The following is a 27,111-nucleotide window of genomic DNA, read 5'->3' as shown; positions in this document are numbered from 1 at the left end:
GTCGGGACGTCTGTTGGGCTCTACGTCGGGACGTCTGGCTTGAGCTCGCTTTCGGCTCTACGTCGGGACGTCTGTTGGGCTCTACGTCGGGACGTCTGTTGGGCTCTACGTCGGGACGTCTGGCTTGAGCTCGCTTTCGGCTCTACGTCGGGACGTCTGTTGGGCTCTACGTCGGGACGTCTGTTGGGCTCTACGTCGGGACGTCTGGCTTGAGCTCGCTTTCGGCTCTACGTCGGGACGTCTGTTGGGCTCTACGTCGGGACGTCTGTTGGGCTCTACGTCGGGACGTCTGTTGGGCTCTACGTCGGGACGTCTGGCTTGAGCTCGCTTTCGGCTCTACGTCGGGACGTCTGTTGGGCTCTACGTCGGGACGTCTGGCTTGAGCTCGCTTTCGGCTCTACGTCGGGACGTCTGTTGGGCTCTACGTCGGGACGTCTGTTGGGCTCTACGTCGGGACGTCTGTTGGGCTCTACGTCGGGACGTCTGGCTTGAGCTCGCTTTCGGCTCTACGTCGGGACGTCTGTTGGGCTCTACGTCGGGACGTCTGTTGGGCTCTACGTCGGGACGTCTGTTGGGCTCTACGTCGGGACGTCTGTTGGGCTCTACGTCGGGACGTCTGGCTTGAGCTCGCTTTCGGCTCTACGTCGGGACGTCTGTTGGGCTCTACGTCGGGACGTCTGTTGGGCTCTACGTCGGGACGTCTGTTGGGCTCTACGTCGGGACGTCTGGCTTGAGCTCGCTTTCGGCTCTACGTCGGGACGTCTGTTGGGCTCTACGTCGGGACGTCTGTTGGGCTCTACGTCGGGACGTCTGTTGGGCTCTACGTCGGGACGTCTGGCTTGAGCTCACTTTCGGCTCTACGTCGGGACGTCTGTTGGGCTCTACGTCGGGACGTCTGGCTTGAGCTCACTTTCGGCTCTACGTCGGGACGTCTGTTGGGCTCTACGTCGGGACGTCTGGCTTGAGCTCACTTTCGGCTCTACGTCGGGACGTCTGTTGGGCTCTACGTCGGGACGTCTGTTGGGCTCTACGTCGGGACGTCTGTTGGGCTCTACGTCGGGACGTCTGGCTTGAGCTCTACGTCGGGACGTCTGTTGGGCTCACTTTCGGCTCTACGTCGGGACGTCTGGCTTGAGCTCACTTTCGGCTCTACGTCGGGACGTCTGGCTTGAGCTCACTTTCGGCTCTACGTCGGGACGTCTGTTGGGCTCTACGTCGGGACGTCTGGCTTGAGCTCTCTTTCGGCTCTACGTCGGGACGTCTGTTGGGCTCTACGTCGGGACGTCTGGCTTGAGCTCTCTTTCGGCTCTACGTCGGGACGTCTGTTGGGCTCTACGTCGGGACGTCTGGCTTGAGCTCTCTTTCGGCTCTACGTCGGGACGTCTGTTGGGCTCTACGTCGGGACGTCTGGCTTGAGCTCTCTTTCGGCTCTACGTCGGGACGTCTGTTGGGCTCTACGTCGAGACGTCTGGCTTGAGCTCTCTTTCGGCTCTACGTCGGGACGTCTGTTGGGCTCTACGTCGGGACGTCTGTTGGGCTCTACGTCGGGACGTCTGGCTTGAGCTCTCTTTCGGCTCTACATCGGGACGTCTGTTGGGCTCTACGTCGGGACGTCTGGCTTGAGCTCTCTTTCGGCTCTACGTCGGGACGTCTGTTGGGCTCTACGTCGGGACGTCTGGCTTGAGCTCTCTTTCGGCTCTACGTCGGGACGTCTGTTGGGCTCTACGTCGGGACGTCTGGCTTGAGCTCTCTTTCGGCTCTACGTCGGGACGTGTGTAGGGATCTACGTCGGGACGTCTGGCTTGAGCTCGCTTTCGGATGTACGTCGGGACATCTGTTGGGCTCTACGTCGCAACGTCTCTTGGGCTCAATGTCTGTAGTTAGCTCACTTTCAGCTGTACGTTGGAACATCTGTTGGGCTCTACGTCGGGACATCTTTTGGGCTCTAGGTCGGGACGTCTGTTAGGCTCTACGTCGGGACTTATGGCTTGAGCTTTCTTTCGGCTCGACGTCGGGACGTCTATTGGGCTCTAAGTCTGTTGTTAGCTCACTTTCAGCACTACGTGGAAACATCTGTTGGAATCTACGTCAGGACGTGTGTTGTGCTCTACGTCGGGACGTCTGCCTTGAGCTCGCTTTAGGCTGTACTTCGGGACGTCTGTTGGGCTTTAGGTGTGGACATCTTTTGGGCTCTACGTCGGGACGTGTGTTGTGCTCTAAATGTGTTGTTAGCTCACTTTCAGCTATACGTCGGAACATCTGTTGGGCTCTACGTCGGGACATCTGTTGGGCTCTACGTCTGTAGTTAGCTCACTTTCAGCTCTACATCGGGACGTCTGTTGGGCTCTACGTCGGGACATCTGGATTGAGCTCTCTTTTGGCTCTACGTCGGTACATCTGGTGGGATCTACGTCGGGACGACTTTTGGGCTCTAAGTGTGTTGTTAGCTCACTTTCAGCACTACGTCGGAACGTCTGTTGAGCTCTACGTCGGGACGTGTGTTCGGCTCTACGTAGGGACGTCTGTTGGGCTCTACGCCTGGATGTCTGTTGGGCTCTACGCCTGGACGTCTGTTGGGCTCTACGCCTGGACGTCTGTTGGGCTCTACGCCTGGACGTCTGTTGGGCTCTACGCCTGGACGTCTGTTGGGCTCTACATCTGGATTTAGCTTGCTTTTAGCTCTACGTCGGGAAGTCTGTTGTGCTTTACTGCGGGACATCTGTTGGACTCTATGTCGGGACGTCTGTTGGGCTCTACGTCGGGACCTCTGTTGGGCTCTACGTCGGGACCTCTATTGGGCTCTAAACCTGTTGTTAGCTCAATTTCAGTTCTACGCCGGGACGTCTGTTGGGCTTTACGTCTGGACGTCTTTCGGGCTCTACGTCGGGACGTCTGTTGGGCTTTACGTCTGGACGTCTTTCGGGCTCTACGCCGGGACGTCTGTTGGGCTTTACGTCTGGACGTCTTTTGGGCTCTACGTCGGGACGTCTGTTGGGCTTTACGTCTGGACGTCTTTTGGGCTCTACGTCGGGACGTCTGTTGGGCTTTACGTCGGGACGTCTTTTGGGCTCTACGTCGGGACGTCTGTTGGGCTTTACGTCGGGACGTCTGTTGGGCTTTACGTCGGGACGTCTTTTGGGCTCTACGTCGGGACGTCTGTTGGGCTTTACGTCTGGACGTCTTTTGGGCTCTACGTCGGGACGTCTGTTGGGCTTTACGTCTGGACGTCTTTTGGGCTCTACGTCGGGACGTCTGTTGGGCTTTACGTCTGGACGTCTTTTGGGCTCTACGTCGGGACGTCTGTTGGGCTTTAAGTCTGGACGTCTTTTGGGCTCTACGTCGGGACGTCTGTTGGGCTCTACGTCTGGACGTCTTTTGGGCTCTACGTCGGGACGTCTGTTGGGCTTTACGTCTGGACGTCTTTTGGGCTCTACGTCGGGACGTCTGTTGGGCTTTAAGTCTGGACGTCTGTTGGGCTCTACGTCGGGACGTCTGTTGGGCTCTACGTCTGGACGTCTTTTGGGCTCTACGTCGGGACGTCTGTTGGGCTTTAAGTCTGGACGTCTTTTGGGCTCTACGTCGGGACGTCTGTTGGGCTCTACGTCGGGACGTCTGTTGGGCTCTACGTCGGGACGTCTGTTGTGCTTTACTGCGGGACGTCTGTTGGGCTCTACGTCGGGACGTCTGTTGTGCTTTACTGCGGGACGTCTGTTGGGCTCTACGTCGGGACGTCTGTTGGGCTCTACGTCGGGACGTCTGTTGGGCTCTACGTCGGGACGTCTGTTGGGCTCTACGTCGGGACCTCTATTGGGCTCTAAACCTGTTGTTAGCTCAATTTCAGTTCTACGTCGGGACGTCTGTTGGGCTTTACGTCTGGACGTCTTTTGGGCTCTACGTCGGGACGTCTGTTGGGCTTTACGTCGGGACGTCTTTTGGGCTCTACGTCGGGACGTCTGTTGGGCTCTACGTCGGGACGTCTGTTGGGCTCTACGTCGGGACGTCTGTTGGGCTTTACGTCTGGACGTCTTTTGGGCTCTACGTCGGGACGTCTGTTGGGCTTTACGTCTGGACGTCTTTTGGGCTCTACGTCGGGACGTCTGTTGGGCTTTAAGTCTGGACGTCTGTTGGGCTCTACGTCGGGACGTCTGTTGGGCTCTACGTCTGGACGTCTTTTGGGCTCTACGTCGGGACGTCTGTTGGGCTTTAAGTCTGGACGTCTTTTGGGCTCTACGTCGGGACGTCTGTTGGGCTCTACGTCGGGACGTCTGTTGGGCTCTACGTCGGGACGTCTGTTGTGCTTTACTGCGGGACGTCTGTTGGGCTCTACGTCGGGACGTCTGTTGTGCTTTACTGCGGGACGTCTGTTGGGCTCTACGTCGGGACGTCTGTTGGGCTCTACGTCGGGACGTCTGTTGGGCTCTACGTCGGGACGTCTGTTGGGCTCTACGTCGGGACGTCTGTTGGGCTTTACTGCGGGACGTCTGTTGGACTCTATGTCGGGACGTCTGTTGGGCTCTACGTCGGGACCTCTATTGGGCTCTAAACCTGTTGTTAGCTCAATTTCAGTTCTACGTCGGGACGTCTGTTGGGCTTTACGTCTGGACGTCTTTTGGGCTCTACGTCGGGACGTCTGTTGGGCTTTACGTCGGGACGTCTTTTGGGCTCTACGTCGGGACGTCTGTTGGGCTTTACGTCGGGACGTCTTTTGGGCTCTACGCCGGGACGTCTGTTGGGCTTTACGTCTGGACGTCTTTTGGGCTCTACGTCGGGACGTCTGTTGGGCTTTACGTCTGGACGTCTTTTGGGCTCTACGTCGGGACGTCTGTTGGGCTTTACGTCTGGACGTCTTTTGGGCTCTACGTCGGGACGTCTGTTGGGCTTTACGTCTGGACGTCTTTTGGGCTCTACGTCGGGACGTCTGTTGGGCTTTACGTCTGGACGTCTTTTGGGCTCTACGTCGGGACGTCTGTTGGGCTTTACGTCTGGACGTCTTTTGGGCTCTACGTCGGGACGTCTGTTGGGCTTTACGTCTGGACGTCTTTTGGGCTCTACGTCGGGACGTCTGTTGGGCTTTACGTCTGGACGTCTTTTGGGCTCTACGTCGGGACGTCTGTTGGGCTCTACGTCGGGACGTCTGTTGGGCTTTACGTCGGGACGTCTTTTGGGCTCTACGTCGGGACGTCTGTTGGGCTCTACGTCGGGACGTCTGTTGGGCTTTACGTCGGGACGTCTGTTGGGCTCTACGTCGGGACGTCTGTTGGGCTTTACGTCTGGACGTCTGTTGGGCTCTACGTCGGGACGTCTGTTGGGCTCTACGTCGGGACGTCTGTTGGGCTCTACGTCGGGACGTCTGTTGGGCTTTACGTCGGGACGTCTTTTGGGCTCTACGTCGGGACGTCTGTTGGGCTTTAAGTCTGGACGTCTGTTGGGCTTTAAGTCTGGACGTCTGTTGGGCTTTAAGTCTGGACGTCTGTTGGGCTCTACGTCGGGACGTCTGTTGGGCTCTACGTCGGGACGTCTGTTGGGCTCTACGTCTGTAGTTAGCTCACTTTCAGCTTTACATCAGGACATCTGTTGGGCTCTACGTCCAGAAGTCTGTTGGGCTCTACGTCGGGACGTCTGGCTTGAGCTCTCTTTCGGCTCTACGTCGGGACGACTCTTGGGCTCTACTTGGGAACGTCTGTTGGGCTCTACATCAGGACGTCTGTTAGGCTGTAGGTCGGCACGTCTGGCTTGAGCTCGCCTTCAGGTCTACGTCGGCACGTCTGTTAGGCTCTACTTCGTGACTTCTGTTGGGCTCTACGTCTGGACGTCTCTTGGGCTCTACGTCTGGCTTTAGCTTACTCTCGGCTCTACTTCGGAACGTCTGTTGGGCTCTACGTCTGGACGTCTCTTGGGCTCTACGTCTGGCTTTAGCTTACTCTCGGCTCTACTTCGGAACGTCTGTTGGGCTCTACGTCTTGACGTCTCTTGGGCTCTACGTCTGGCTTTAGCTTACTCTCGGCTCTACTTCGGAACGTCTGTTGGGCTCTACGTCTTGACGTCTCTTGGGCTCTACGTCTGGCTTTAGCTTACTCTCGGCTCTACTTCGGAACGTCTGTTGGGCTCTACGTCTGGACGTCTCTTGGGCTCTACGTCTGGCTTTAGCTTACTCTCGGCTCTACTTCGGAACGTCTGTTGGGCTCTACGTCGGGACGTCTCTTGGGCTCTATGTCGGGACGTCTGGCTTGATCTCGCTTTCGGCTCTACGTCGGGATGCCTGTTGTGCTCTACCTCGGGTTGCCTGTTGGGCTCTAGGTCTGGCTTGAGCTCACTTTCGCCTCTACGGCGGAATGTCTGTTGGGTTTTATGTCAGGAAATCTGTTGGGCTCTACGTCGGGACGTCTGTTGGGCTCGACGCTGGCTTTATCTCACTTTTGGCTCTACTTCGGAACGTCTGTTCGGTCTACGTCGGGACGTCTTTTGGGCTCTACATCTGGATTTAGCTTGCTTTCAGCTTTACGTCGGAACGTCTCTTGTGCTTTACTTCGGGACATCTGTTGGGCTCTGCGTCGGCACGTCTGTTGGGCTCTAAGTCTGTTGTTAGCTCACTTTCAGCTCTACGTCGGAACGTCTCTTGGGCTCTACGTCGGGACTTCTGTTGGGCTCTACGTCGGGACGTCTGGCTTGATCCAGGCCCATCTGTAGCAATCAGTTCCACCATTTTAGTACGTGCAGTATGGAAAGTACTTTATTTTGTTTGTCTTAAATTTGCCAGGTAAGTATAAGAATTGAGGATGGGGACACAGTTAAATTATGAGAAATAAGTTTAATCTGTTCACCTTTTTTTTTAGGCTTTTTTGACCTCTCTCCTCCACCCTGCTAGACACCTTCCTTTCATTTGAAGAGTCCTATTCTATTTGGTCAATTACAAGCATTATCTTCTGAGGAAAAGTTGCTGACTGTGCTCACATATTTCTGCTGAAGAATGAATTCCTCATTCCAGTATAGTTTACTCCTATACTAAAAATTGTAAGATTATAAGAACTGAAGAGGGCAAAGAAACTACCAAGTGCAATGCTGAGGCTATCAATTATTGCTACGCATGCTACACTGGCCCTAGGGCAAAGGGCCACATGAGTAAATGCTAATTTCATCAGTATGATCCCATTATTAACAGGATGAGAAACATAACTTTTACGGTTGGAAGGCAGGGGGATAGAGGAAACAACTCTGCAAGGCGTAAAGTGCTAAAAATGTTTGAGTCTGTGTCACTATAAATGCACCTTTTTTTTCCTACATGACAATATACAATTATCATTGTATACATGCAAAAAATTGTTTATATTGCCATTACTTTCAATAAGAAATCTCAGAAATTTTGATGGAGTCAAGAATGTGTGAAACATTAACACATGGTTCCTTGACAAGAGAATTATTTACCTAGTTTAGCATTCAGGTTACATAATTTAGACTGCATTATGACATTCACAAATCCAAATTCTAACACTATCTTTTACAATTTTAAAAATGATAATAAAAACATACCTTTTCAGCAAGGATGTTTAATTCTCCTTTTGAGAGCAGAGCTACGAATGGTCCAACATCTAATGTTGTTTCAGCTGTCCAGTTGCTTGGGGAGCTGAAGAAATATTTTTGAAAATTATATTAATGAAGAATCTTTACAATTGAAATTCTACTAAAACTTCAGAGTTTTTCTTATACTGTATCATACAGGAAACACAGACACTTCTATGCCAATAGGATGTTTCATGCTTATTAACATCAGATTGCATTTTCTCATCTTGCTGTGATATATAGGGCATTAATGGAATTCTCAGTATATTCAGAGAAAACCTTCAAATACTATGGTAATGGAGCTCGCTCTCTCCCTCAACAGTCATAGTATTCTTAGCACTACAGTGTTCAAACAAGGAGAAATAATTATTTTTTTTAAAGAAAATTTAGCATTTTCTATCAGCTTCATATGGCAATAATAGTCTGCAAAATGGTATCAAAAGACAAGTAAAAACCTCATAACCAAATTGAAACCATCTTTTTTTCCAAGAATCTTATCCTAAGGACCCATGTGACTAACACTCGAGCAAGCAATACTTGCCAGTACTTGTTTATAAATTAAAAAAACCTTCCTGTATTCCAACATTTAACTATTTGCAGGTGTGCGGGGGCTGTTGCTCATTGGTGTTGGGCAACTGTAACTTTCCCTGATGTCAGCAGGATCTGTGGGTGCTCAACATTTCTGAAAACCAGGTCCACACACACTTAGGAGAAGCGGACAGTTTCCCCCTCATTCCAAAAAGACTGAGTTCACTAAACAACTCAGGAAAGTAACTCAACGTGGCACCAGCCTGCTGCTAATGCTGCCTTTTTAGAACTAAGGGACAGAAACATGAAACACAGGTGATGGAACAGAAGATTTAAATTCATACCTTATTAGTTCCATATTTTTACTGTCTGCTATTTCATTCATCTGCAATGTCAAGAGTTATGGAAGGCAGATCTAACACCTTGGAGAAGCCACATCTAATGACATCTATGCCATTTCTGTATGAAAGATCAATTCTGTGATAGGTACCATATCTCTTGAAATAACATACTAAATTATTTGTAGGAATTTCAGGTGTGAAAAATTAAGTTCATGTTCAGTTCTGAGTGGCGCTTAAAAATGAATGTAGCTTAGCACTGGGCAGGTTTGGCCTGCTTGTTTGATACAAATCTGACAGATGTTAGCCAGACCCATTGGTCTTAAGCCCCCTTGGACTTAAGAAAGCATTTGGATAAATAATTTTCAGCCTGAAAGAGCCTGAAGAAGATGGTAGTAACAAATCTGTTACTAGCGCACGCTCTCACAGGAAACTTTATTTGGTTTGTTGCTCCACTATGAGGATGTTTGACTAGACAAATATTTTCAAAACAAAATATTATTTATCACAGTGTGTCATAATTCAATAAAATGGATCTGCATCAAGATTAATGCAGGGATGGGATCTGATAGAAAACATAGCTATTCCTTTACCAGAAAAACTTTGACTAGGAGGAAGCTGAATGAGCAACTAAAATGGTTAGGCAGATCAAGTGACAGACTTTGGGGCTGAAGGGATGGTTAGAAACTATGCATTCAGTCTCCCTTTTCCAATGCAAGATACTTCTAAGAGACAATGCAAGAGAGAAACAGTATATTGTTGCCAGATAGAGGACGACTTTGTTTTTTGCATGACTGATACAGCAGTGGGGCTCCAATCAGCCTCCTAATGAGTCATTAATGACATCTAACACGCTGTCCACTTCGTTGATTCAGTTGGTTGAACATTATATCCCTCTGCTGCTTTTCCAGCTCTCTTGCATCGCCACAAGTGCTTGCAGTCGTCTTTATTTCTCTTCTCACACCAGCACACTGAGGATCCCACTTCCATTTTCCCATTCCTTGCATTCCTGAGCCATTTTTTGCCTGCAATGCCCTGTCTCTTGCCATGCCAGAGAGCCTGTTTGCCTACCCCTCCCGAAACATTACACTTTCCTTTTCCTCTGGGACTTAAGTCATGCAGGTTGTCCCTGGGGTTGTATTCTGTTCTACAGTTATCACGTTACACACAAGAACAGAAATGTCATTCTAGTGGACACAGACCCCAAGCTTGGCCAGTGACAGAAGCTGCTTTGTGTTGTTTTCACTGCAGTTCTATCTGAGCAAAGCAAACAGTTGGTATTTGCATGGCTTAACCATCAGCATAAGCAAGGTGGTGTATCTAATACCTTACCCATATAACTCGAGGAGTTTGTATTTAATTTCAGTCTTCTGCTCGTGGCTGAGCTGTTGGCAGAGTTTGAATTGATGAAGGGCCGCTGCCATTGCCCTCAGGGACATTCTGCCATGTAGAAAGGCTGGAGGTAAGTGGCAGATTAGATTTCCAAGTAGGTCAACATCATATTCATCAGCAACAGAGCTGTTCTGAAACAAGAAGCATTTACCTTGTAGGCAGGGCTAATCTTGGCTCTTGCCCTGTATCACTCAACTGCATCACAACATGTTTAAGCTCTGTGACCCTTTAAGGAACAAAGGCACAATAGTTTGCATTGGCAACTTAACCTGCAATTTCTGCCGAGACTGCTTTATACTTTTTGCTTTTACCAATGCAACTGGTGGTATTTAACAAGCACTTGTCAGAGTTTTCAGTGTATTCTTTATTCCATATCAAAACACACATAAAAAATAATTAAAACTAAATCTCCTGCCACAATGTCTATATGCAGGTCACCACCCAACACCTGCAGAGGTGGTGCAGTTCTGCCCGGCAGCAGAGCCTTCACATGGCCCTTTGTGGCAAAGGGGCCACAAGCTCTTGTTGCCAGAAGGCTTAGCTCTGAGGGGTCTCTCAAGCAGCTGCCAAAAGATAGGGATTATACGGCTGGTTAGTATGTATAAGGACATGAATATTCACAGCTACATCAAAGAACTAGTTTCCCCTAAAAACTGGTGACTGCTGCAGCTCCGAGACAGCAGAAGTCACAGTCCTGGTACCACTGCCTCTCCCATGGAGTTTCCTGTGCCACACACAGCTCTACAGGACTAGCACCACTGGGAGCAAGGGGGAACAGCTCCTCGTGCAAATGGGTCAGCTCCAGGCTGTCCCAGCCAGTTCACTGTGGTCAGCAACGACATGAGAACGCTTCATAACATGCATGGAGTCAAGGAAAATTGTTAAGGAAGCTATAACAAGGTTTCCTTAGGCAGTGAACAATAAAATCAAAACAGTACATGAAAAAAAGGTAAGAATACAGATGGATAAGTCAAGAACTTCTGTAGATGGTGACTAACATTACTATATGAAATTCAGGGCAGTATTATGTGCAAACAGAACACCAGAATGGTTGAGTTTAGAAGGTACCTCTGAAGGCTGTCCAGTCCACCCTCCTGCTCAAAGCAGGTCAGCTACAGCAGGTTGCCTGGGGCCTTGGCACTAAGAGCTTCTCTGAGCTAGATGATAGTCTAAGCTGCTCTCGCTTGTGATGACGATGAAATTAGCATGCTGTGGTACTGCCTTTTGGGCTCTCAGAGTCCACCACCTATGGTTTCACTGCACAAACACAGAGCAGGAGAACCTGTGTCTCAGGTTACTGTCCGTGTCCAGTTTTGGGCCCCTCTCTACAAGAAGGACATTGAGGTGCTGGAGAGGGTACAGAGGCGGGCTACCAAGCTAGTAAAGGATTTGGAGCATGTCTCGTATGAGGAATGGTTGAGGGATCTGGGGCTGTTTAGCCTGGAGATGAGAAGGCTGAGGGGAGACCTTATTGTTCTGTACAACTACCTGAAAGGAAGGTGTAGCGAGGCGGGGGTCGGTCTGTTCTCCCTAGTAGCAAGCGATAGAACAAGGGGAAATGGCCTTAAGCTGCACCAGGGGAGGTTCAGGCTGGATATGAGGAATAATTTCTTTACTGAAACGGTTGTCAGGCATTGGAACAGCCTGCCCAGGGAGGTGGTGGAGTCACCATCCCTGGACGTGTGTAAGAGACAGGTAGATGTTGTACTTAGGGACATGGTTTAGGGGTGTTGGTAGAGCAAGGACAAAGGCTGGACTCTATGATCTTGAAGGTCTCTTCCAACCGAAACTGTTCTGATTCTATGTATACAGGACACCATGAGGGTGTACACGCTGACCGGAGAGTACAAGCAGGCAGAACTTTGTGATGCACCACATGACAATAAAGGGAGGGAAAACTAATCAACTGCTCTCACTTAGTTTGGAATTGTCAGTGGCTAATTTTTTTGCAGCTCCCCTTCCCCTGCTGACCCCTGCTAGCCATACCTACCAAGCACTCCTGTACTTTTTGCAGGACCGTGTTCTTTTTGTGAAGGCTTGGATTCAAAAGGTCCATCTTGGTCTTCTCCAGGCTTTCAATGAAAGGGACACACAAAGGGCCTGAAACATACTCCAGGTACTCAGTCCTTCAGAAAGAATTCAAACAGTCTCAGAATGTAAATCTGACCTTCATACACCTACATCTGACCTACATACATTCAGTGAATATTACTTGGCTATTTATTATAATGCAAAGTTTTGCTAACTTACAAAAATGTCTTTAAACACACTGACATGTTTTTAACTTAACAGAGCAATATGCTTGGGCAGTACTCAATAGCTTCATTTTACATATCCACTTTTAAAAAACCCCTAAGCAGATAAGCAAACTAAGTCTCATAACAGCCCCGCCCCCGCCAAAAAAAAAAAAATCCAACATAAACTACATTTAAGTTAGTTTTGTGATTCTAAACAATCATGTTCAATAAAGCCCAGTGAATTAACCTCTTTGTTTTAGCAGACATCAGCAACAGTATAAGCAGCAACATTATAAGCTTTTTCAGTGCTGCCACACCACTGCACTGTGATTCAGCCTGCGCACAGAGCACTTCACAGGGGACTGGTTTTGAGGATGCAAAGGAATCCACAATTGTGACAAAAAGGGCTATACGAAAAGACATCAGGTATTACCAACGTCCACTTGACACGGATTTTGGCTGCAGTCAGTGACCACTTTTTATAAATTACTATTTGTTCGAATCATCATTTTTCTTAGGACCAAAAAGGTTATTAAAAAAGTGCTCAGAAGGCCTACTCTGAATGTACTGCTATGAATGCAGTAACTTAAGGTGTAGTAGGATATAACTTACGGAAGCACCAACAAGAGAAAGGGAGGAATAGATGTGTTGGAGACTTTCCAAAACTTCCAAGCCAAACAATTAGCCTAAAAGCAACAAAAATTTAAGATCTTAGACATTTGGAAGTCTTGAGAAAGAATGAAAATATGGTTTCTTTATTACAGCTTGTAGATTAGTATATCTAAAACTCTGTACATTATCTTCAGAGACCATTTTTCCTTGGCTTTTTAAAGTAGTTTAGAGTTTTCTTTTTGTGGACATCAGAAATGAAGTGTCCTATATTTGGGTGCATGAAAGCATCTGTATGTTTTTGAAACTTATATCGTATTTCCAAACAGATTACTCATGAATTAGCAAGCTTGCTAGAATTCTTGCAATTTGTAAGTGACAAATGAAACTGTCAAAACCAAGTACGATAACAGACAAATTCACTCATAAAAGATTTAAATGAAATGCATTAACAGACAGGTTCACGCATACAAGATTTTGAAAAAAATGAAAATAGAATTAACCAAATCCTAATTTACCTACAGTTTGGTATTAGGTAGTATGTTTATGTACACAAAGTCTTTTTTTTTGGTTTTACCTGATACGGAGAAAGCAGATGAAGATTGTTTTCAAAGAATTTTATGTTGTTTAAAAAAACATCTGTGCCCATACTTTCAATGAGTTGACAAGTTATTCCTTTCACAAGCTGTCCTGTGCTGAAAGGAAAAGCAAAGTTCAATCTTTTGAATATTTAAGCAGGATCCAGTCCTTACTCCCCGCAACCACGTCCTAAGATACAGTTTCTCAACCACCTCTTTCCTGTTTCTTGTAATTGAAAGGCCATTGAAAGTAAAATGTAATCAAATTGAAAAATATTGACTGAGCCTTAAAATACCAAAACCTCTGCAATGCTTTGGTCCTGATTTTGGATTTGGAGACCCTTTTTAATGAGGAAGGTGAATTATCCTGTAGCACCAAGGAATTAATAAACATACAATAGTACAAAACAACCACATAGCGTTTATGTTTACCTCAAAGTCACCCTCATCACAAAACTAGACTTAAACCCCATTTCAAGAGAGACAATTATCCATACCTTAGAAGGTCAACAGGATAGTTTTTCTTAGACAGTAATTCATACAGATATAAAGCCTGAAATAAAAGGCATCATATTTGAAGTTAAGCTTAGGTAATTCAGCTGCAAGATGCAGGAAATACTGCAAGGTTTTTGTATGCTTAACTGTCTTTTGTACTCTAAAGGCATTTCTATGGTCCACTTTGGCCAACTAAAAGGTTTGGCATCCAGGGCTCAATTTCTTCTTTACAAGACACGACATCACTGATTGGCTCCATGGGATGATGTTAAACACATTCATGGAGTACAACCACAGAATATTTTAGGTTTGAATGGACCTCTGGAGATCATCTGGTCCAACCTTGTATCTCTTTGGACAAAGCCAAAGGGCTGATTGCACATGCAAATGTCTAGTATACAGAACTGAAAACAGAAAATTTATGTGGCAGAATCTTGAAGTCTTTTAAACTCGGAATACTAATGCTTCCCTTTCTGTAAAATTGTCTCATAATGCCGCCTAGGCTCTAAGTGACCTCTGGTCATTTATGTCAAGATATATTTGGGGCAGTTCCTTCCTTTTACCTATGTTCCTTGAACACATATGTATTGCAACTCTTTTCCTATTCTCCCATCATACTAAAATGCAGTGGAATGGGAACTACATAATAATTTTTACCTGGCTTCTTCTTAGTTCCTTTCCTTTCAACATTGAAGAATTATATCCAGTCTGCTTCCATAAATCAGAAAGAGGTATTTCTTTAAAGAAAGCTCCTTGTATATCTTTGACTGATGAAGAAAAATCTCCAGATGCAGCTACCTAAAAAGAGGAACAGATAAATACATGGCATTTCAGAACTGATGCTTAGATTTACAGGATTTGCCCTTCTTTCTATTCTGTGTAATACTTCTCTTAAGAGGATAAAGGAAAAACATGTCAGTATTAAAAATGCCACAGGACTAGGCAAAAGACAGCCTTCAAAATATACTTGGTGTTCAGAAAAAACATAGGAAATATTAAACATTGAGCTAAAACACACATCTCAGTGACAACATTTTAAATCATGCTCTGCATTATCTGGTTATTGTGCTCTTGTACAGAAAGAACTTGCTACACACTTGAGTTTATAATCACCTTCCTGAGGATCCCTTGCTGTTGTGCCGGCGATAAGTCAGGTAAGTATTGGGATGTTGTGCCTCGAATAATCTGAGAAAGCTCCTTTGGGTTCATGCTGTAGAATGACTGGGTGCTAATACCAGTTACCAATGCGCCCATTTGACTAACATTATAAAATGATAAAACCTGCAGAGATAACAGCACAGACAAACAGGAAGTTTTCTGGCTTGTGAACAGCAGATATATTTAAAAGCAAACATTAATAAATAAATCAAAACTATTATTGTGGAATACGTAATACATTTCTTGCCTGGGGATGCACTTTCCTCAGATTTCTTTCAATTCAGACAAGACTGTCCAGGGGGAAAATGCGATAATTTTCTCACAGGCTCCTTTTTTTGAAATTTCAGAGAGGAGACTAATTCCTTGCATTACAGTGTATTTGAATATATATAGTCTGGGATCGCTGATCATGCAAATTCTGCTTAGGGCAGTGATACAGACAAAATAATATATAAACCTGCCAAATGCAAACACTCGTTCTCTCTGTTACTAGAGAATTACTTTGTGAGGTACAGTCTTGGTTGTTTTTATTTGATTTAAACAAGCTTTTCAGACCACTGACAGTACTAAAAAGAAGTCTTCTCAAAATCTATGGTTATCGTTGAGAAAAAGCCATTTCACTTTTAAAAATAGAAGGTAGGAAAGCTGTTATCAGAGGTACCTTTTCATAAGAGAGGTATTTACTGGATAAAATCATAACTTGGCTTTTTGCCCACCCAGAGACTTGGTTTAGTGTTGCAATAGCATTATGCACTGCTTCAGGTGACAAAGATTCCAGCTGACTTGAAGTTAGTCCAACCACGGCATCTGACAAAGATCCAAGGATATCATCCAATGTCTGGTTTTGCATGGCAATGTTCAGTAGTTGAGATTTGAGCTACAGTAAATAAAAAAAAGCGGATGGGAAATAAAAATCTGCCAAGAACGAATTTTCATTATCAGCCAAAACTTTAACTAGAGTTTCTGGAATAGGAATTGGCAACCATTTAGTGACCACACACTTCACAAAAATTCAAAAACAGAACCATAGTTGTCAAAGGTATATGTAACAGGAGGAAACAGAATGAGAAAAGAATGAGCACTGTAAAAAACAAAAATGGGCTTTTATTCTTTGCATTATATGATCATGACCTATTTCCACTTATTTCTTAGATCCCAGTTGTTTTTCACTCTTTTCTTCCAAAATTCAAGAATAAAGTCCCTTCTCCTCTGTTTTCAGGATTAGCTTAGGCAAGAAGAACAAGCATTGTACCCACCTTCTGAACCTCAGCCTGGAAACCTCTCAATTGATTGCATTTAATCATTTGATGAAGTAAAGTCCGGGCCACAGCAGCATCCATCTGTCCCAGGTCATCATAAAAGCAAACCAATAAACCTAGCCTGTAAAGAAGAAAATACATTAGCTAACTTCTGACATAAAAGGTGTCATTCTCAGGAAACTGAAATATAGCATAGTATGCTCTACTTGTGCTCAAAACTTGAATAATTTCTGTGTGTCACTAGTGCCTTAAACTGCAGTCTTTAAAATGCCACATGGCCTGAAATTGAGGTATGAGACACATGCACTGTTCTCTGTGTTCAGCTGAACTCTACCCAGATTGCTTGTGCTGTCAAAAATTTAACTTTCCTGGTTCCATTTATCCATGGCTAGATTTTCCCAACTAACGACTACAGTCTCCTTGGCAGAATTGGCAGCATCATCTCTGCTTTGAGAAGGATGCAGGGCTCTGGAAGTGGCTTGCTGAATTCTTATCTAGAATGACTGGATGTTTTGAACTCTAAACCCTGCTTGAATTTCACATGCAACATAACTCATTCATGTGTCAGAGCAGCAGCTAGAGCATTAGCTAGTCTCTTAATCGTTTCAGGTTTAAACAAAGCCTGCTGTATTTCACACCAAACATATGACTGGCTGATGGATGAAGACCTGTCCAATTCAACACTGGCTCGGAGAAAACGCGCCAAGGCTCACTGTCTTAGTTGGGCTAGCGCAGCAGTTTACAAGGCAGTGTTGTGAACCAGATGTGGAGCTCATTTTTCTTCACAGTATCTGTGCTGTAATATTAAAGTCAGCATTTCCATTAATGTCTGTAAAGCGCCACCACAACCATAGTTGGTGGAGAGAAGTAGTCATACCACCACGGGTAAGCACCTGCTGTAGGTGGCCTTCTGACAGACCTTGTGCTTATTTGCTACCACTACCTGCAGCCCTGCAAAGGAAGTCTGAATTACGAATTGCTCTGTCTGGACTTTAACCTTCATAGTGATGGTGATGAATTAATTTGTAGGAAGTCTGCAACAATCCCCTGCCACTGTAAACAACTAGCCTTTGCTTTCACAATTTACACGAGGCAAGAACTTACAAAGTTAGCTTTCCGGCTACAGTCGCCGTTTTTTAGCAATTCAATGATGCAGGCATAGGCGGAGTCTAGGCAATAATGTCCACATGTGAACTAAATCAACAGTGGACAATGCTGCAGCACTATCACAAACTTGGTAAAATCGCGTAGCACAGAAAGGCTTAGCTTTTAGTTCCTCTAGTCCCTCAACAACAATTGGCCTAGCAATATAACAAAATATTGCTTCAGCAGCCCATCTGAATTCATGGGACATCATTAAACTGACATACAAATCAAAGAAACATCTGTAACTGCATTTTTATAACAAATAATTACCTTCTGATGCATTATTGCATAGCCACCAAGAGCTCTTCATCTCCTTTGGGACTTGCAACAATGAATAACACTACTACTTAAAAGCGCATTTAAATCATCGGTATGGTTAAAATGAGTAATATAAGTGTGTTGTAAAAATGGAACATATTAAGGATTACGAAGCATGACATTTCTCTCATCTGTGAGAATGTGGCACCTCTCACGAGTGGTAAAATAATTGTTAAGATTTCTGATATGGAAATTTAGAGTGTGGGTACAATTCTTCTCTCACATCTCCAACAATCAGGAATACTTTGTGGAAGTTGGTGAGTTACATTGCAATAATGACAGGAGCTCTGAAGCCATAAAGCATATTCTCCATTAGTTTAAAACTCCAAGGTATCCCCCAAGGAGACTACAAATAACTTGAGAGTGGTGTCTTGGGACTAAATACATCCATTTATATGACAGTGTAAATGTAAATGTGGACTACAGCACTTTCTCATAAGTAGCTCACGATGACTGCGTATTCATGAGTAAGAGCAGTTAATTTGTTTTTTTTTTTTTTTTAATTATTGTTAAAGTAAGTTCAGTGCTGATTTGACAGCCCTGAAAACGTAGTTTCCTGCTTACACACATCAGTCCCACGCATTTAAACGTGGCTCATCTCTACACTGCAGGATGTAAAGAAGACAGCAGGGCAGGCTTTATACCTCTTCACTTTGTGACCTCTTTGATGACATCCATGCCAATTAAAAACCACTAGCAGTCCTGGATGGCATGAGCTGTTTTCCTCCATCAACCCTAACTGTTCCCACAAAACACCTCCATTTTTTTTGTGATTCAAACAGCCAAGGCAACTTATGCCCTGCTATCCCAATTTATTTTATTGCTGTACTGCACAACAAAATGGAGGTTTGATTGGGTCCCCCAGATACTGCTGTAGTCCTCCTCTTAATACTACAGACAACTCACTGTGGAGCAGGAGACAAAGCATTAGCTAATTAGGCACATCTCCAAAAAGTCATAAAAAGTAGCAATTCTTTATTGTTGCTAAACAGGGTTGGATTTCAGCCTAGATTTTTCTGCTGGAAGGAAAAAGCTATGCCACATCTACAATTTCATCAGCTTATTGCTCCTCTCTTTTCTCCTTACTTATTCATTCTCTCCATAAATGAAAAAGACAAGCAGTCTTGCCTGTAGATAGTTGATGTGTTTCTCATATCAAATCCTGATGAGTTTATTCTTTCCAGGAAAGCTTGTGCAAGCTCTGGTGTGATATCATACACTGTGTCCAACTGCTTTGTTGCATTGTCATAGCTAATGAATAGCCGTATCTGACCAGTACAAACAAAATCATGCGTCAGGATTATGAAATAAATACATCCAATAAAATACATGCTCAACACTCTAAATAAATTAACTTCACTCACGTCACAGAGAAAGGAAGATCGATTTGGATAATACAGCATTTTTGAAAGCAAAGCTGTGTGAGCGATTCTCTGTCAAATGTCAAATAATTTGACGGTCTTCTATCATGGGTCCCTATCTTTCAGTACAAGTCATAGAAGTCTGATGTGGATAAATAATTACGTATTAATGACAGACACTTTCAAATTCCAAAAACAGAATAGTATTTGGTTGAAAATGTATTTGGATTCACTTTATATTTAAGTATTTAAAAGATATAAACTTCTTTTTGATGTTTAAGTTTGCATTTGTGTTCATATTGTTTGTAGCCAACATCATTTGACAATGATATATCCAACCACATTTTGTTACTCACTTCAATGAGACTAATTTTCAGAATTTCTTCTAATGGGAGATGGACCATGTATCTTCCCAAAATCCATAAGTTTTCTGCACTGACCCAAGAAGTCGATTCATTGAATTCTGTTTTGTACAAATAAATACTCACTACAATGCTAAGAAAGTAATTATTTTGCAACTCTGTTGTATTCAGTATATCGTTATCGGTAAATAATTAAAAAAAAAATCTGCAAATCACAAAAAATCCTTAGGAGAGAGAGTCAGGTTTCCTCCATTAGCACCACGTTTTTACGAGCCCATACATTTTTTAATGAAAATGGAACAGTGTTTCAAATGTCTCAAATTTTCTCATATAAAAATGATTAATGTTTTATATTGTCAAAATAGAAAATGGATGAAGTATGGGACAGGAAAAATTAAACCAATATTATTAAATACGGAGCAGCATTTTTAAAATTCAGTTTTCCTAATCAAATATATTATTTAAGTACACCAGGAAGGCATGATACTTTGTAACACTTTATACATTTGATGTACTATTATTGATGATACCACTTATTTCAGCAATATGCAATAGCAATAATGGAGAAAATGAAAAATCATTCATATACCTATATGGAAATAGGTTGGCAAAAAAAACCAACTGCATAACAGTTAAAAAATATCATTCATTCAGTAACATTCTCCCAAGGATTGAAAATTAAATCAAGATCTAATATCCCGGAGAAAAAAGTATTTATGGACTAAGCGGGTACTCTGAGCCACAAAGACAGTGTTTTCACCAAGGTGTCATTATTTGGGTGGCTCAACATGTGATACCTCTGAACACATTCCTTAGCAGTGCTGATACTCCCAACTCTTGTTAGAATAAAATCATCAGTGCACTTTGAAGAGTTTTCAGTATCTGAAAAAAAACAGCCTATAAACATCAGAAGCCGAAGAACCCCATTTAGTATGTGATTTTTTTGAAAACTGATCTATTCTTCTTAGCTGAGAGAGGACTATGCTCCCAGCAGACTTGTCAACTCTAAGTTTGTTTTAAATTATATTACCTCCCAGGAATATTAAGAGAGCTGAAAGAGTTAAACAAAAACTAGCACAATTTAAGGATGTTGACTGCGACCTTTTGCAGAACAGACTTGCAGTTAACTACCATGGTAGCTGCGATCCCAAAAAAACTGTTTTGCTATTTTTAAATAAGGTACAAAATTCAAAAGTTACAGCCTCCTGTTTTACCAAGGGCTGCCAGCATGCTTTGCCTCTGAATACCTCAGCATTTTTAATATATGAAACATGATAATTGGCTGAGTGACAGAAATTTCTTAAAAGGCTTGTCTCCAAGACACAGAAGCCACATGTCATCTCCTGCTCACCCAGTGATCCAGCTGCAAGGGGCTGCCTGACACAGTGAGGAGATGCAGCACGATGGAAAAGCCCTCTGCGTTTCTGCAGGCACGACGGAGACACGGCAATGAGCTCTCTGTCACCTGAACCAGTAGAAATGCTTGGGAGGGCTCGGTAACGTGGCTCTGTAAGCACCACAAATATGAAGCATCTTTCAAGTTTCTTTTCTGCTGAGCTTCAGTGAGGAAGATGCTGCTTCTGCAGAGGGCTGATCCCCCTCCCAGGTGATCCCAATACCACCCACAAATAAAGTTAAAGTGAATAAACCAGACCATTGCAGGACTCTTCTGTTGTTCCACACTCCATGCTGTGACCTGTGGTGTGCAAATACGCTTGAGTGAGCTTTAGACTTGCCAACCTGGATGCTGGTAGCAGTCCAACTGTGCCTGCTCAGGGCTGATGGGTTCTGCAGCTCATCCTACCAGAATTAGCTGGTCATCAGTGCACACCGATGCCTTCAGGAGTGAAGTCACTGTATCTGTGCTGCTTTGCATTTGATGCAGCAACCAGGAGGTGAAAGAGGCATGGTAATTCTCAGTCCCTCCTGAGCTGGGTGATCTTTTACAAACTGAAGGTTCACTAATGTTTCAGACACAACCCAAGATGTCTGATGCTGCGGGATTTTCCCAGGACTGCTGAGTATCATCAGGCAAGTTCTGCATCTTTGCTTCCCCAGTATTGCACTGGCAGTAATACCACCTCATAGCAGCGTCATGAACTTCCTCCCTACGACTTAATGAGTTACTCTGACATTTTAAAACTGCAGAAGTCCCAGGAGCTAAATCTAGCTCCACTGAAGCAAGTGAGCACTTTGCCTTTGATTTCCAGGGAAAGAGGAAGAACATATATATAACATATAAAAGTCTAAAATGCTCCCATGACCGCACTGCTGGGATGTTCAGTGAAACCCAAGGCTCTGGTGCATCAGTGCCACTGCCACTTCACAGCCCCCTGGTGGACCCTGTCCTACATTGTCCCAGCTGTGGCACATCTACTTAAGACACATTAACAAGGCAAACAGGTGTGGTAAAATGCATAAAATCACAATTAATTAACTTCTTTTTGTCTTGTCCCTTTTCTGAATGAGTTGGTGCCATGTGCAGTAGAACTTTCCCAACATCCTGCACTACTTTTGTGTTTTTAAATAGTGCATTGGCTAATGTATTCTGAGACAGATCTGTTTTCCTAGACTGAATAGGAGTCCAGAAGCGAACACCACACCTGTGCAGAGTACCTGACAACTGTATCCTATTTAAGTCTCAGAAAAAGGGCTTGAGTACAGAGATTTTATGTATAGCTCTGTGCAGAAGAGATGAAGAGCAAGCATCTTTGGAGAACTATTTGCCATGAACAACAAATATATTGTTTACTGTATTTTGAAGCAAAGGTATTCAAGACAGTTACTCTTAAACAGACCTGTGTTAAATTTGGGAAACAAGTCAACATAATGAGTAGGCCTTTGCTGACTATTTTTCTCTTATGATAAGCAAGAAGAAAATACATTGTACATAACATACCACTCACGTTATAGGATTTTTGTAGAACCTGCTTCATCCAGCCATATAGAGCTCTCTGTGTATTTGCTGAGGTTTTGTCATAGAGGTCCTTGAATACTGTTGATCTAAGCAATACAAGGTTAGTCCACTAATGAGTTAACTACTTTTTCTAAATGACACACCTGGATAAATGTTTTTAGAAACAGCAACACATAAGCAGAAAGCTGTATCTGGAAAAGAGACAGAAACCATCTAGTAACCTCTTTTTGGAAGTATATATAGTCAGCAAATACTACATAGTATTAATTGTGTCTGGAAAATAAATGGCTTACAAGTTTCTGAAAGCATCCTCCAGCAGAATGTTTGGGAGGCTCCCAATGACATCAGGTTGGAGATAGTTCACCACCGACTCACGCAAAATCTGGCTTAGGATATCCACACAGTCCAAAGCACTCAGAGTCAGAAAGCATTTATCCAGTGTTATAAGGAACAAGGTTCTGTTTACTCCTGGGCTTTGAAAAATTCTCTCTCTAGTCTTGTCCCAATCAAGAATAATATTTCCCATTTCCTGCAAACAACAAAGGGTTAAAAAGAGCATCTCTGATTAATTCAATATATTGTTCAATTTGAGGCCTGACAGAAAGCACTCTACAGAAAATATGGTTCTCATGAAAGACAGTTGCAAAATACTATCTGGTCGTATTACTTCAGATAATTCCTTTCTGTCATTGGCCAGAGACCAGCTTGAATCTTTTGACAGAATCAGAATGAAAAATAGAAAAATCATCCAAATGGCTGAAGTTGTAGTGTGTGGTCTCATGAAAGAATTACTTGTAAAATGAAAGGATATCAGAATTGAATGGGTATTACTTCATGCATAATTTAATATATAGAAGTCTCTAGAATAGACCTTTTCCCATCCAGTATTTCTCACAGCCTTTACTACAAACATCCTCTCCAGAAGATGGGGCAACATCAAAGAACTAAGCCCAGGGAATAAAGTCACCCTGGTCGGGGATGGATTATTAGGTTGCTCTGCCTCACAAGTCGATGTGCCCAGGACAGCCTGTTCAGAGCTGACAGTTCCAGGCCTGGTGATTTGTTCATGCAGTATTATCAGTCCTGGAAGAACAGGGCATGCCATTTGAGAAGACAAAATTTACAGTTTATTGAAAAGTTTTATGCTCTAGTGCTCTGGCTCCCAGTGCATGCTGCACACCTACCCTGGGTCCTTTGGCAGCAGGAGCTGCACCACCATTGTTTGAATAGTGGATTATACAGTGTTTGTTCTGGGCAGTCACCTCATGCAGCTGGGGAAACGCTCTCCTTTTCTCCCAGATTAATCTCCACTCCCTCAGCAATACCCATGGCTGAGGGCACCGGGCAAGGAGGTGCCCTCATAGACCAGGCTATGATCCCACCCCTGCAGCGGAGATCCCCTCTGCAGGGGAGATCCTCCCTTGGTGGCACTCACTGACTTTAAGCAGGACTTGAAGATAAGTCACACACGGAACACACCACAGAGGCAAGCAAATGATGTTATGCGGCCTTCCCTCCAAATTGCCTAACAATTTTCTTACACGCTCCCATAACTAACTAACAAGATACCTAATTTCACCTTCTTTAGTCATCTTGGGTCTCTTTCTAGCCACTGAAGAGAAGTACATACTCCCTGAGAACAACTGGTCCTACCTACCTTAGATACTTGCATGGGAAGGTAAATCATTCTCTGGAGATGCGTTTCTCTTCACTGATTACAGAGAAAATCCAGATGACTGACTTGGACTTGGCACCAAACTTTTCAACAAGAAGAATTAAATTAAATAAGTCCAACCTAAGGAAAGGGGCTCCTGGAATCTAATCCAAGCCAGCTTAGTAACTGCATGGTGTGCACTGAGCCCCCCAGTGTGGTCGTTTCCCATTTACCTAAACCATGGCAGCAGCTTTTCTTTTTCACAAATGCAAAGTGACTTACAAGATGGTCCTTTCTGCTGTTGAAGAGATACTTCATTGCAGTTTGGAACTGTTGCTGATCAAGCTGCTGAAATTCGGATAGTAGTTGCCTAGGCTGGTATAAAAGGTTCTTCAGGTAACTTTTTATGGACATCTGAAGTACAGAAAAATATGTGTAATACACATAAATGTTGTACTATTATACTAGGGGCATCTTTTACTCCCTGAAAATCTCTGCTTAAGGAGAGGTAAGTGCTCCTGTATTGTCTCTGTTTTCAACAACTAGAATAACTATACTAAACACAAACAAAAATAATCTAAATATACCTCTGAAAGACAGTAATTTTTAAATCCTGTTCTTGGCTTCACGAGTGAGTCCTCTCCAGTGAGTCATTTAGCAAAAATGCCTCAGTTTCTCACTTCATAAAACAAGAGTAATAATGCTTTTTTGCTTCACACAGCAGAGCTGTGAAAATGAAACTTTTAAAGAGCTCAAAAAAATCAGGTACTGTGTGCATATTATTATTACTTAAAAAAAGGAAGGAAATGTGCAATTAGATGGGAGGAAAAGTCTGTACCAGGTTGTAGAGCAAAAAATATTCTCTCTCACATCAAAAGTTAACAATCTCTTGCCTGTTTTGAAAATCTAAAGGGAATTATAACATTGGAACCTATGAGGACTGTGAGGCTCATTAGCACCAGACTGGAGTAAAATCCCTTCTAATTCCTGATAGAATTATTTCAGAATTGGTTTGGAATTTGAGTTGAAACTGTTCTTTGTCGTCCTTGCTTAGCTTACATGGCCACCAACAAATACTAATACAGTTAGGCCCTTGTTGTCTAGAGGGTCCAGGCCTGCTTACAGCCTTCAACTGTTAATAAATCTCATCAAATGGGAAGAGGCGGTGTTAGTCTCATGTAGGTTTGGATGAGCCGTGACAGTGAAATGGAGCTTAGGAAAAGGTTCAAGCACTGTGAAGCTCCATGGCCGTGGGCTTTTGGGAATGCCTGAGGCTCAGAGATCGCATGTCTGACACTTTCTTTTTTCAGGGTATGTGTGTCTGTGTCGGGAGGAGACAGAGGATAGGTTCTGATTAACAGGCTATAGCTCCACTTTAACCAGCTCATAACTAATCGTAATGACCAGGGATAAAGAACAACGACTTTTTCCTATATCACTTCCACTTGATAATTTACAAAAATAGAGTTCAGAGGAGTTTTAAAAGGTGAATGCATTTTGTAGGATGCTCTGGAGCCTTCTCCTTCCAGCAGAAGCAGTGCAAACTAGAGCCACAGTCAAAATCTGGGAGAAACCTGCCATTTTGTGGAGAAACAGCACGTGTATACACTCAATCCAGAAACAATTGCTGAGCTGAAAACTCCTAATTTCTGCTTTCTATCAGAGGAAACGCAAAAGGATCTTATTACGATTTCTGCCTTGCACACTCCTACAATCTTAGGGGGAAAAGATAACAAAAAATCTATTCCTATTTCCTACTTATCTGCTACACTGTAGATCTGCTAGTTATCTCTATTATTGACAGCCTAGATTTGCCTAGAGAGATAGGTTGCTTTTTAAATTCCTTTTTAAATAAAAATTTTCATACATTTTAAACAGCACAAACCTGTAGGCTGCTCAGAGTAAACACAACTTCCTGGGCATGAAAATATGCCATGACTTTTGTAAGCATATCTGCTGTCCAATCATTAGCACTGTAACAGAAAACAGGAGCAAAAATGCCAGTAAAATAATATAAAATAGCAGATTACAAGACAAAACAAGAATAAGAAAAACAGACACTGCAACTAACACCATAATGACATGAGTATTCAGCTTTCTGGCTGAACCAGACTAATAGCTGACCACTTTAATGCAATTAAAACACATGGTTCAATGAGGAATGGAATTAATTAGTTATGAGGTTTTTTTCATCTAACTCCACAACCACCCACAACAATGCCAATTTTCTAACGTGTGGCCATTAGTACCATCTCCAAGCATAAGACAAGCCGTGCTGCGGCTAGGCTGGAGCTACAGATATGTTTCCTGGCATCCCGTTATGCCTGTCCTCATCTGCCTGTAGAAAGAACGTACAGTGACTAATGTCTGCTGCCTTTCCCTCAGCAGAGTCATTAATTTCAGTGTGTCTTCTTTATATAGCTATTGATTTTCTCAAAATATGTAGGAGTGGAATTGCCTTTGAGGCTTATTCTGCTCTTCAAATTTAGACAAAATTAGCAAATAACACAAAAGTCGCCGGGAGCTGGAGGAAGTGGGATAGATGAGGGATGGAGCAGGACTGAAAGATGGAGATGGACAGAAAGCTGGAACTGCACCTAATTTCCTTAAGAAGACACTCTGAAACAAATGAACAAAGTTCATTATCAAAACTTCTGAAAACTGTAGTTGGTATTTATTCTCAGCCTTATTCAATGCATGTTTTTTGCTTTATAATAAAAAACAGCTTTTTCCTTGTTAAGAGGAAATACTCATCACAGGAGATCTAAATCAAAGCAATCATATGTGCCAATTTTATTCTTTCCTTCTATCCATAATGTTCTCGTTTCTGTGGAAATGAAACAGACCATATCTGAAGTGCAAGATAATACCAAAAAATCAAGATGGTGAGAATAATACATTACCTTTGAAAATGAAGTATATCAAGCAGGGCTGCACATGAAAAATGGAACATAAAAAGTTATGGTAAGATATTGAGTTTTAATTCCTTTTAGAAGCATAAATGGGAACAATTTTGTACATTACCATTCAGATATTTCCCGGTTATTACTTCCTCCTAAAGAAAAAATTATAAATACATGTAATAAATTATTATTTTTAGATTATAATATAAAATGTTAGTAGAGATCAAATAAAAATACTAACCACAGCTTTGTGCAATAACGGAGGCAAATCTGTAAAAGATTATCCCATTACTAAAAGT

At 43.6% G+C, this 27,111-nt stretch overlaps 1 protein-coding gene across 1 annotated transcript in view; it reads right to left on the bottom strand.

Annotated features, from left to right (window-relative positions):
* OTOA (otoancorin) overlaps window positions 1–27,111 on the bottom strand; it is a 115,740-nt gene that overhangs the window by 86,965 nt on the left and 1,664 nt on the right. Inside the window, exons 2-19 of the mRNA XM_086472852.1 lie at window positions 26,934–26,964; window positions 26,813–26,840; window positions 25,795–25,882; window positions 24,192–24,323; window positions 22,549–22,784; window positions 22,238–22,341; window positions 19,333–19,439; window positions 18,744–18,883; window positions 16,149–16,272; window positions 15,554–15,769; window positions 14,848–15,015; window positions 14,392–14,532; window positions 13,737–13,792; window positions 13,239–13,356; window positions 12,665–12,738; window positions 11,806–11,941; window positions 9,756–9,946; window positions 7,528–7,621 (exon numbers count right to left, since the gene is read on the bottom strand). Coding sequence (XP_086328978.1) covers window positions 7,528–7,621; window positions 9,756–9,946; window positions 11,806–11,941; window positions 12,665–12,738; window positions 13,239–13,356; window positions 13,737–13,792; window positions 14,392–14,532; window positions 14,848–15,015; window positions 15,554–15,769; window positions 16,149–16,272; window positions 18,744–18,883; window positions 19,333–19,439; window positions 22,238–22,341; window positions 22,549–22,784; window positions 24,192–24,323; window positions 25,795–25,882; window positions 26,813–26,840; window positions 26,934–26,964 — 2,184 coding nt within the window. The remainder of the gene's footprint in view (window positions 1–7,527; window positions 7,622–9,755; window positions 9,947–11,805; window positions 11,942–12,664; window positions 12,739–13,238; window positions 13,357–13,736; window positions 13,793–14,391; window positions 14,533–14,847; window positions 15,016–15,553; window positions 15,770–16,148; window positions 16,273–18,743; window positions 18,884–19,332; window positions 19,440–22,237; window positions 22,342–22,548; window positions 22,785–24,191; window positions 24,324–25,794; window positions 25,883–26,812; window positions 26,841–26,933; window positions 26,965–27,111) is intronic.

The sequence above is a fragment of the Leptosomus discolor genome, chromosome 14 (assembly GCF_034619465.1).
Source record: "Leptosomus discolor isolate bLepDis1 chromosome 14, bLepDis1.hap2, whole genome shotgun sequence".
Lineage (NCBI taxonomy): Eukaryota > Metazoa > Chordata > Aves > Leptosomiformes > Leptosomidae > Leptosomus > Leptosomus discolor.
This window is presented reverse-complemented; position numbering and strand designations above follow the sequence as displayed.